Raw genomic sequence first — 10,891 nt, 5'->3', positions numbered from 1 at the left:
TACAAGCATAGAAGCTGAATTAATATATATATATGTGAACGTGTGTGGATACAGACATAATTTCCTTACAATCCCCTCTTTGATCATATGGAATTCCCATTCCATATGATCACTCCTTATACCACACACCAATTCTCGGTATCTTTCTCAGGGTACTTCCCTTTTTAAGGGTGACAGTTTCATTCTCTGAATCATCTGCTTACTAAACGGATCAGGAAAGTTTTTATCTTTCAAGTCCTCAGTTTCTAGTTCATTGGTATACTCCCTGAACATAAATTCTTCCTCATACAAGTCCTGCATAGTCTTTGGATCCTTTGGACAAAGTGGTTTTGGATAGCCTTTTAGCCATCGCTCATATCTACTTTGCAGGCTTGGGGGTATGATCAAAGACATTTCCTTTGAAGGCATCTTGTCCGAAGGACTCATGTTTGTCCGGGGAATTTCCTGAGGACTCCTTCTGGTGTCTTCTTGAGCCGGCTGGCGTGTATCCACTGTGGACTCTGGTCAGTAAGGACAGCCGTTCGAGCAACTCTTAGAACCTCAAATGGACCTTGGTATATTGGACCAGTCTTGTGGCGGGCAGCTAGTTGTTTCACCAGAACTTTGTCTCCGGGCAGAAATGGATGAGTTGGGTCTGTGGAAAGAGGAGGAAAGGTGACAGCAACCTTATCATAATTTTCTGAGAGTATACCTACCAAGTGTTTCACGTACTGTTCCTGCAAGGCAAAAATGTTACTGTCAGTATCCGGTTCCTCACGGGTATTAGGGGGTCGACCGAATAACACTTCATAAGGTGACAACCCTGTTTGTTTATTTGGTGTCGTTCTTATTTGGTAGAGAATGGCGGGTAGAAATGTCAGCCAATCTTTCAATGTTCCTGAAGTAGCCTTTTTTAACCTATCCTTAATGGTTCTGTTCATTCTTTCCACTACTCCTGCGCTTTGGGGGTGGTAGGCTATATTGAGTTTCCACTGGAAACCCAAAATCTTTGTCAGTTCTTGTATTAGTTTGGACTGGAAAGCAGGTCCCTGATCTGAATGAATTACCCGAGGGAGTCCATACAGTGAAATCCATTGATTTATCAATGCCCTAGCTGTCACACCAGCTGTTTCTCCTGAAGTAGGTATGGCTACACACCATCCGGAGAACCTACAGACTATTACAAGCAGATATCTTATATTCCCAGGTTGCTTTGGCATGTGTGTATAATCCATCTGCAAATCTTGCAGAGGGCCTGTAGGGGGTGGTAGATTCCCATGTCTTCCGTGTGCTTTTCCTTGAACATTATTCTTTGCACAAGTCATGCATGAGTCGACCAGATCGTCTATCAATCTCTGCAATTGGTGTGTACAGAACAGTGACTTGTAATGTTCTGATATGTACTGTTTTCCTAAATGTCCAGGACCATGAAGATAAGATATTAGGAGCGGTGCTGATGCAGTAGGAACCCCCAATATCCGATCTTTTGTCCACATACCTGTACCTGTCGTCTGCAGTCCCTGAGATTTCCAGTACTTGATGTCCTCACTGGTAGACTGTTTCTGAAGTTGATATACTACTGACTCCCAGTTTTCACTTTCAAAGTCTGTCATGAATAATAACTTATTTTCCCTTCTCGTGTCTCTCTTGGCTGCCATTTTTGCTTCTCTGTCTGCTAGGTTGTTTCCCATAGCTTGATAATCTCCTTTTGCAGAGTGTCCTTTCACTTTTATCACACTTATGGCTTCTGGTAATTGAATTGCATGTAGCAAGTGATCTATGTATTTCTGATTCGCTACCTTCTTCCCGTCTGCTGAGATATACCCCCTATTTTTCCATATTAATGCATAATCATGCACTGTTCCAAATGCATAGCTACTATCAGTATAAATATTCACTTTGTGTCCTGCGAATATTTCACAGGCTCTTGTGAGCGCTATCAACTCAGCTTGTTGTGCCGAAGTTGTGACAATTGGTTCAGCTTCTATCACTTGATTTGGGAGCATGACCACTGCGTAACCTGTTTGGTATGTCCTGTCATCTGGTCTTGTGCATGATCCATCCACAAAAACATCTATACTGCCAGTCTGTGGTGTGTCCTTTAAATCCTCCCTAGGTGTTGTGCATGACAAGATTATTTCATCACATCTGTGTTCAGGTATTGGGTCTACTTGTTCGTCAGAACCTTCACGCTTAAGTCTCAAAAGTGTATGCAAAAATCTTATCACTGGTGAGGTGTCTGGACATGTCTTTATCAACAGGTTTGCCGTACTGAGTAATATGGTCTCATATCCGGACAGTCTCTGAGCTGTCATGTGTTGTGTGGTCATGTTTTGAAGGAGGGACAAGACTGTATGAGTGGTGAAAAGTTCCATTATATTTCCATGGACTATCTTAGTAGCATCCTTTACTGACATAGCCGCGGCTGCTAGTGCTTGGAGACAGTGAGGCATTCCAAGAACTACAGGAGGTAATTTTCTCGATAGGTATGAAACTGGCCTGTTTTTCCCCCCATGTGTTTGTGTCAAAACCGCTGCATAGGTTTCTCCCGATACCACACTGTATAATTGGAATGGCTTTCCATAATCTGCCAGGGCCAAGGCTGGGGCTTGGGTCAGGGACCGAATCAATCTCTCAAAGGCTTCTACTCTGTCCTCTGTCCACTCCACTACCTTTGGTGCTTCTGTGAGTGTAGTTTTTCTTAGGATCGAATCCCAATGGGAGCAATCGGGAATCCACTGCCTACAATACACTATTGACCCTAGAAAGGACAGCATTGTAGCTTTGTCCCTCGGCCTGCTTAGGGAGGTCACTGCCTTGACTCTAGCGGGTGAGATCTTTCTCTCTCCTGCCTCTATTATGCACCCCAGATACTCTACCTGGGTACTTGCATATTGGATTTTCTTCTTCGAGGCCAGGTGTCCTTTGCTTGCCAAGTGGTCTAATAAGCTCAGTGAATCTATTTCGCAGGCTTCTAACTCCGAATTGGAGAGTAAAAGGTCGTCTGTGAACTGTATTAAGGTGGATCCCCTCTTTGGTTCCCAATCTTCCAATGTAGCCTTTAATACAATAGAAAAGGCTGCTGGGCTATCCCCAAGACCTGGTGGGAGACGGGTCCAAGTCACCTGACCATCATCAGCCCACTGAAAAGCAAAAAGATTTTGTGCATCCCAAGCCACTGGTATGGAAAAGAACGCATTACTGAGGTCAACTACAGTGTAGTATCTGGATCCCGCAGGAATGGCCCCAAACACAGCTGTAAGATCTGCCACCAAAGGGGGAAGTGGGATAATTGCCTTATTTACCTTCCTCAGATCCTGTACCAGCCTCCATGTGCCATTAGCCTTTTTTACAGGATTTATCGGGGTATTCCAGGGACTGACAATTTTCCTAAGAATTCCCATCTGCAAGTATTTCTCAATTTGTGGCTTTATACCCTCTAACTTTTCCTCACTAAATGGGTATTGTTTCTGAAAGGTTGGCATAACCCCCTCCTTCAAACAGGGCCGGTAAGGCTCACAGTTAATTGTTCCTACTGAGTCTTTACATTTTGCCCAAATTGGATGGTTTTCCAGGGACATTGGTATGCTTAAAAAGAACCCATTCATGTCACGTCTCTTTGGGTTTGTCAGGTCACATTTCATTGAGGTTGCTGTCAGTCTTCCTTTTCTGTCAAAGACTAATGAAATCTGTAATGCTGCCATTAAATCCCTTCCTAATAGGCAAACGGGGCATTCTAGTAGGACTGCAAAAGACATGTGCGTCACTAGTTCCCCTGTAAGAGTACAAACCGGGAGCGGTGCTGTCACCTTATGTATCACTGTCATCCCATTTATACCCATAGAACTTCCTTCGGTGCATTTATCATTAATGAAGTCTATTTTGTTTACACTTGAAGTCGTTGCTCCGGTGTCAAGCAGCAAATTAACTTTAATACCATCAATTTGAAGTATTACTTGTGGTAAGACTTGCCAATCAGTTGGAACAAAATGCATGATGAAGGATGGGACTCGTTCTGGGCACCCCTAATAGTAATTGTTCCCCCGTGGGGACGGGTACTGTTCATGCTCAGACCACCTCTGTAAGTCTGATTGCAAATTGGGTTGTCTACTCCCCCCATCCTGTGCTGGCCAGTGTATGTTAATACGATCTCCCTGGGGTTGTCTTCTTGTCATATCTTGCTGTCTTTCCTGTTGTCTGGGCCCCCCTCGGTAGTCAGAGGCGCCTCTCCCTCTGTATTCTCTCCTATCTTCATCTCTCACCTTTGGACATTCCCGCCTCCAGTGACCTAGACTCCCACAAATGAAGCAGCCCTGTCTCTGATTTCTTTCTACTCTTCCCAGGTAATCTGCCTGGCCCCTACTTTTCGGACCTCTTCTATTATTCCTTCCCCGGGAGAAACCTGACATCATCATGTAATTGCTTTCCCCACCTGACAATATAGACTCCTGTTGTATGTCCTGCTGCACTAACAATGGAAATACTCCTCCCTTTTGATTGAAAACACCAGAGGCCGAGCGTTTTGCTATGTCATCCATAAATTCTGTCACTGATTGAGTAAGCCATTCGTTATTCACTAATTTTATTAGCTGCGTTGTCTTAGGGTCCCCATTTGTCATACATGTAGTCTTGAACAATTCAGGTGAATTCATTCCTGTACTACTGTAGAGATCCAACAGTCTCTTACAGAAACTATAAAAATCCTCTTTCGGCTCTTGTTTTGTATTTAGCATTGTGTGTAAGCCTGAATCCCCTTTGTATCTTTTCATCCATTCTACTCCTATCTTATCCCAAAACTTCTTCCAAACCTTGGGGCCATCTCTCTCTCCTCCATCCCTAACTTCTTTTTCTGATGCCTTCATTATCTTTTCTGGATCGATTTGAGAGCCAGTGTCTGGGTCTATGGCTGAGAGTATTATCTGAATATCCTCCAAAGTTAAATGGCTCCCTGCGGTATACTTCTGCAGAAACATAGCTGCTGCTCTAGGGTCCTTTTTTGGATTGGGGCACATATCTTTCAGTTCCTTCATTAATCCTAAAGGAAGAGGGATATGGACTTCAGTGCTACCCACAGTAATCATGGGAAGCCGCAGTTGTGTGCCTTCCCTATCCCCTTCCTCAGGTGTTAGAGTGAGTTTGGAAAATTCATCTGTCAGGGGTTGGACTACTCCAGGTATTCTAGGGCTGGAGGTTGCCAGGGGAATTCCATGTTCCAAACTGTCCGCTTCTATCTGTGTTTCAATTCCTGTTGTCCTCCTACCGTATTCTTCCTGAGCCCTGGTTTCCCAGTCCTTCTTCACCCTCCAATACTCCTGTCTTAGTTTTTCTATCTCGGTCAGCAGCTGTTTTGTTTTGTTAGTCACAGCTCTGGTTCTGCCACACTCTCCTCCCAAAATGCCCTTTAATTCATCTATCTGTTGCTCACTAGGAAGGTAAGTATCATCTGGGTCCTCGTGATTATATATGACGGGAAAGACATCCTGAAGGGGAAGTTGTTTAATGTAGACTATGTCTGTCCTTAGATTATCCCTCAGTTGAATCAGCTCATGTACATAACTGCCCATGCTTTCTCTATATTCTTTTCTTTTTTCCTTAGCCTGTTTGACTTGTGGAGTCACATCTGCTTGTTCCATAAGTGCTGCTGCCACTATAACTGCAGTACTCAAAAGGGAATCTCTATCCCCCAAATCCGGGTACAGTCCGGTTCTCTTTTGATTCTCACCAGAAAATAATAATAATTCTGGTGCGGTTGCTTGTTTTGGACAGGGGACCTTATCATAAGGGTCTTGTAGCATGTCCTCTGTAGGGACAGCTGGGAGTATTGCCTTTTGTGGTTCTAATACCGTCACGTCATATGCCGGTGGCTTTTCTGGCAAGGAGGGCAGAATTTCTGACCATGGAACTTCTTCCCTTTTACTAATTGTCCCCCTATCCTGTTTTAAGTATATGTGATGGGTTGGTGGAAATCTCTTTCTGTACTCTTTTAATGCCTTCTCCCATTTCTTAAAACATGTTTTCATATAATCTTCATCCCAGGCACCAACGGGATAGTTATATTTTGGGTGAAGCCCCACCATTTTTTTAACCTCCTCCCAGTCTCCTTCATTGCGAGGACCTGCATCGCTGATATGCGTAATACACAGTTGCTGACTGCGGTCACAGATATTTACCCAAAATGGATCAGTTACACTAATCCCACAGATGCCTGATACAAAATGTAACGGTGTGGGTCTGGTCTCTGGCTCACCATCCAGATCCTTTCCCACGCCGTTACCCATAATGTTTAATGAAATCGACAATGAACTCTATACATATATATTCAAGCAGCAAACAGTGAGGTGGAAATAGCAGCAATTAAATAGCAGGAAGTAATTGTGTTAGTACTGTTATGTTGAGAATCAATTAAGCCAGCACAATCAGATTTTCCACTAGCACAATATTCTTATAACACGTGTAAAATATCTAATATGGGCAACACCATTTACGAACTTAATAGACTGCAGTAATCAATGTCACTTTCCAAGTTTTAACTGTACAGTTATGTTCTATAAACAATTCACTCCACAGACAATCCTAGTGAGTTAGAAACCAACATCTGCATTCAGATGTATGCGTTTCCCTCACCTTTTTTTTCCATATGTATTCCTTTTCCTTATACATATATTCTGGGTACCTTTTTTCCTTGTTTCACATAAATCCAGAGTTATCCTTTAACTCAATCACATAAATCCAGAGTTATCCTTTAACTCAATAAACCGTCAAATGAGAGACTAATTCTCACTTGAAAAATCCCTGCCAACGTTCGAAGAGACTAGTTCTACATTCGAAAAATTCCCTGCCATCAATATGATGTCTGTTCCTGGAACAACATCCCCTGCCAACCACTGTGCCTATAGGAGACGCCGCTGCTATCAGGATACGCAGAACACTGAGTGCTGCCTCGTGTCTGTCCCACAGTCCTATGAACACTAAACTAACCTGCCATCAACTAACCTGCCATCCAGTATACATCAGATATTCACCGTATCCAGGAGAGAAACATTCCAACCAACATAAGTAGTGGCAGAAATTATTTACTCACCTGGATAGTCAGTGAACCATCCTCTGCTACCAATTGAAAGGGCCCCTGGTTTGTCTGTGGGTGAACCTCCGGCCGGGCAACCACTGAAGACCAATACACGTTGATAGGTTTAAAATGGTTGTGTCTTTATTTTGACATCGTAGACAATTTATAGATACAAACCACAAGATTACCATATACCTCCCCTAAGCTTATACAACCAAAGTAAAAAAAGTCATGATAATTTACAAGAAACAAGGTACATATGTGACGCATCTATAATTCTTAGTATTCAGATATCTAACCACAATCTTTGTTGATTTCAGCTTTGTTCAAATATTTCTCGGAATTATCTTTGTTTATCTTGTACCATCTTGTACCAACATTTACCTGAGCAAACGTTTTTTTACTTATCTAAACCACAGGTGAACGTCAATATACAAAAAAATGCTTATATATATATATATATAACTCGTATTGCAGTAAATGTAAAATATATGTCTAATGCACATGTTAGATATATGTGTAACAGGTATATATGTGCATATATATGTTTCTGCAGCTATGATGCCATGCATTTGGCAATTCTCTCTTCAGGTACCTCTATTACAAATGTGGCTTTCTTTTGCTAAAGCATGCATATCTCTTTTTTTAGCCATGCGGTTTTAAGCTTCAGACAGCCATTTCCTGTTTAGCTTGTGTTACTAGACCTTGTTGTCATAAGAGTATAAAATATTACCTTTAAAGAAGAACTCTGCATATTTAATACAAGCATAGAAGCTGAATTAATATATATATGTGAACGTGTGTGGATACAGACATAATTTCCTTATGCATGCTTTAGCAAAAGCCGGAGGTTCATCCACAGACAAACCAGGGGCCCTTTCAATTGGTAGCAGAGGATGGTTCACTGACTATCCAGGTGAGTAAATAATTTCTGCCACTATTTATGTTGGTTGGAATGTTTCTCTCCTGGATACGGTGGATATCTGATGTATACTGGATGGCAGGTTAGTTGATGGCAGGTTAGTTTAGTGTTCATAGGACTGTGGGACAGACACGAGGCAGCACTCAGTGTTCTGCGTATCCTGATAGCAGCGGCGTCTCCTATAGGCACAGTGGTTGGCAGGGGATGTTGTTCCAGGAACAGACATCATATTGATGGCAGGGAATTTTTCGAATGTAGAACTAGTCTCTTCGAACGTTGGCAGGGATTTTTCAAGTGGGAATTAGTCTCTCATTTGACGGTTTATTGAGTTAAAGGATAACTCTGGATTTATGTGATTGAGTTAAAGGATAACTCTGGATTTATGTGAAACAAGGAAAGAAGGTACCCGGAATATATGTATAAGGAAAAGGAATACATATGATAAAAAGGAAAAAACAGTGAGGGAAACGCATACATCTGAATGCAGATGTTGGTTTCTAACTCACTAGGATTGTCTGTGGAGTGAATTGTTTATAGGACATAACTGTACAGTTAAAACTTGGAAAGTGACATTGATTACTGCGGTCTATTAAGTTTGTAAATGGTGTTGCCCATATAAGATATTTTATACGTGTTATAAGAATATTGTGCTAGTAGAAAATCTGATTGTGCTGGCTTAATTGATTCTCAACATAACAGTACTAACACAATTACTTCCTGCTATTTAATTGCTGCTATTTCCACCTCACTGTTTGCTGCTTGAAAATATATGTATAGAGTTCATTGTCAATTTCATTACACATTATGGGTAACGGCGTGGGAAAGGATCTGGATGGTGAGCCAGAGACCAGACCCACACCGTTACATTTTGTATCAGGCACCTGTGGGATTAGTGTAACTGATCCATTTTGGGTAAATATCTGTGACCGCAGTCAGCAACTGTGTATTACGCAGATCAGCGATGTGGGTCCTCGCAATGAAGGAGACTGGGAGGAGGTTAAAAAAAATGGTGGGGCTTCACCCAAAATATAACTATCCCGTTGGTGCCTGGGATGAAGATTATATGAAAACATGTTTTAAGAAATGGGAGAAGGCATTAAAAGAGTACAGAAAGAGATTTCCACCAACCCATCACATATACTTAAAACAGAACAGGGGGAAAATGAGTAAAAGGGAAGAAGTTCCATGGTGAGAAATTCTGCCCTCCTTGCCAGAAAAGCCACCGGCATATGACGTGACGGTATTAGAACCACAAAAGGCAATACTCCCAGCTGTCCCTACAGAGGACATGCTACAAGACCCTTATGATAAGGTCCCCTGTCCAAAACAAGCAACCGCACCAGAATTATTATTATTTTCTGGTGAGAATCAAAAGAGAACCGGACTGTACCCGGATTTGGGAGATAGAGATTCCCTTTTGAGTACTGCAGTTATAGTGGCAGCAGCACTTATGGAACAAGCAGATGTGACTCCACAAGTCAAACAGGCTAAGGAAAAAAGAAATGAATATAGAGAAAGCATGGGCAGTTATGTACATGAGCTGATTCAACTGAGGGATAAACTAAGGACAGACATAGTCTACATTAAACAACTTCCATTTTAGGATGTCTTTCCCGTCATATATAATCACGAGGACCCAGATGATACTGACCTTCCTAGTGAGCAACAGATAGATGAATTAAAGGGCATTCTGGGAGGAGAGTGTGGCAGAACCAGAGCTGTAACTAACAAAAAAAACCAGCTGCTGACCGAGATAGAAAAACTAAGACAGGAGTACTGGAGGGTGAAGAAGGACTGGGAAACCAGGGCTCAGGAAGAATACGGTAGGAGGACAGGAATTGAAACACAGATAGAGGCGGACAGTTTAGAACATGGAATTCCCCTGGCAACCTCCAGCCCTAGAATACCTGGAGTAGTCCAACCCCTGACAGATGAATTTTCCAAACTCACTCTAACACCTGAGGAAGGGGATAGGGAAGGCACACAACTGCGGCTTCCCATGATTACTGTGGGTAGCACTGAAGTCCATATCCCTCTTCCTTTAGGATTAATGAAGGAACTGAAAGATATGTGCCCCAATCCAAAAAAGGACCCTAGAGCAGCAGCTATGTTTCTGCAGAAGTATACCGCAGGGAGCCATTTAACTTTGGAGTATATTCAGATAATACTCTCAGCCATAGACCCAGACACTGGCTCTCAAATCGATCCAGAAAAGATAATGAGGGCATCAGAAAAAGAAGTTAGGGAGGTAGGAGAGAAAGATGGCCCCAAGATTTGGAAAAAGTTTTGGGATAAGATAGGAGTAGAATGGATGAAAAGATACAAAGGGGATTCAGGCTTACACACAATGCTAAATACAAAACAAGAGCCGAAAGAGAATTTTTATAGTTTCTGTAAGAGACTGTTGGACCTCTACAGTAGTACAGGAATGAATTCACCTGAATTGTTCAAGACTACATGTATGACAAATGGGGACCCTAAGACAATGCAGCTAATAAAATTAGTGAATAACGAATGGCTTACTCAATCAGTGACAGAATTTATGGATGACATAGCAAAACGCTCGGCCTCTGGTGTTTTCAATCAAAAGGGAGGAGTATTTCCATTGTTAATGCAGCAGGACATACAACAGGAGTCTATATTGTCAGGTGGGGAAAGCAATTACATGATGATGTCAGGTTTTTCCCGGGGAAGGAATAATAGAAGAGGTCCGAGAAGTAGGGGCCAGGCAGATTACCTGGGAAGAGTAGAAAGAAATCAGAGACAGGGCTGCTTCATTTGTGGGAGTCTAGGTCACTGGAGGCGGGAATGTCCAAAGGTGAGAGATGAAGATAGGAGAGAATACAGAGGGAGAGGCACCTCTGACTACCGAGGGGGGCCCAGACAACAGGAAAGACAGCAAGAAATGACAAGAAGACAACCCC

At 42.4% G+C, this 10,891-nt stretch overlaps 1 protein-coding gene across 1 annotated transcript; it reads right to left on the bottom strand.

Annotated features, from left to right (window-relative positions):
- Nucleotides 1–3,962: 3,962 nt before the first annotated feature.
- Nucleotides 3,963–10,100, bottom strand: LOC121007341. The gene is made up of 2 exons (XM_040439211.1): nucleotides 9,951–10,100; nucleotides 3,963–5,043 (listed from the first exon to the last, which is right to left on the bottom strand). Exon 2 carries the CDS (start codon nucleotides 5,007–5,009, stop codon nucleotides 4,005–4,007), a length of 1,005 nt encoding a protein of 334 aa, XP_040295145.1. The 5' UTR covers nucleotides 5,010–5,043; nucleotides 9,951–10,100; the 3' UTR covers nucleotides 3,963–4,004.
- Between the last annotated feature and the right edge of the window lie 791 nt (nucleotides 10,101–10,891).

Source organism: Bufo bufo, chromosome 7 (assembly GCF_905171765.1).
Source record: "Bufo bufo chromosome 7, aBufBuf1.1, whole genome shotgun sequence".
In the NCBI taxonomy this organism is placed as follows: Eukaryota; Metazoa; Chordata; class Amphibia; order Anura; family Bufonidae; genus Bufo; species Bufo bufo.
Note: the sequence above shows the minus strand (reverse complement) of the source record. Positions and strands in the feature narration are given on the sequence as shown.

Excerpts from the sequence above, each read along its gene's own strand:
- LOC121007341 (XM_040439211.1), bottom strand. The coding sequence starts at position 5,009 with ATGAAGGAACTGAAAGATATGTGCCCCAATCCAAAAAAGGACCCTAGA.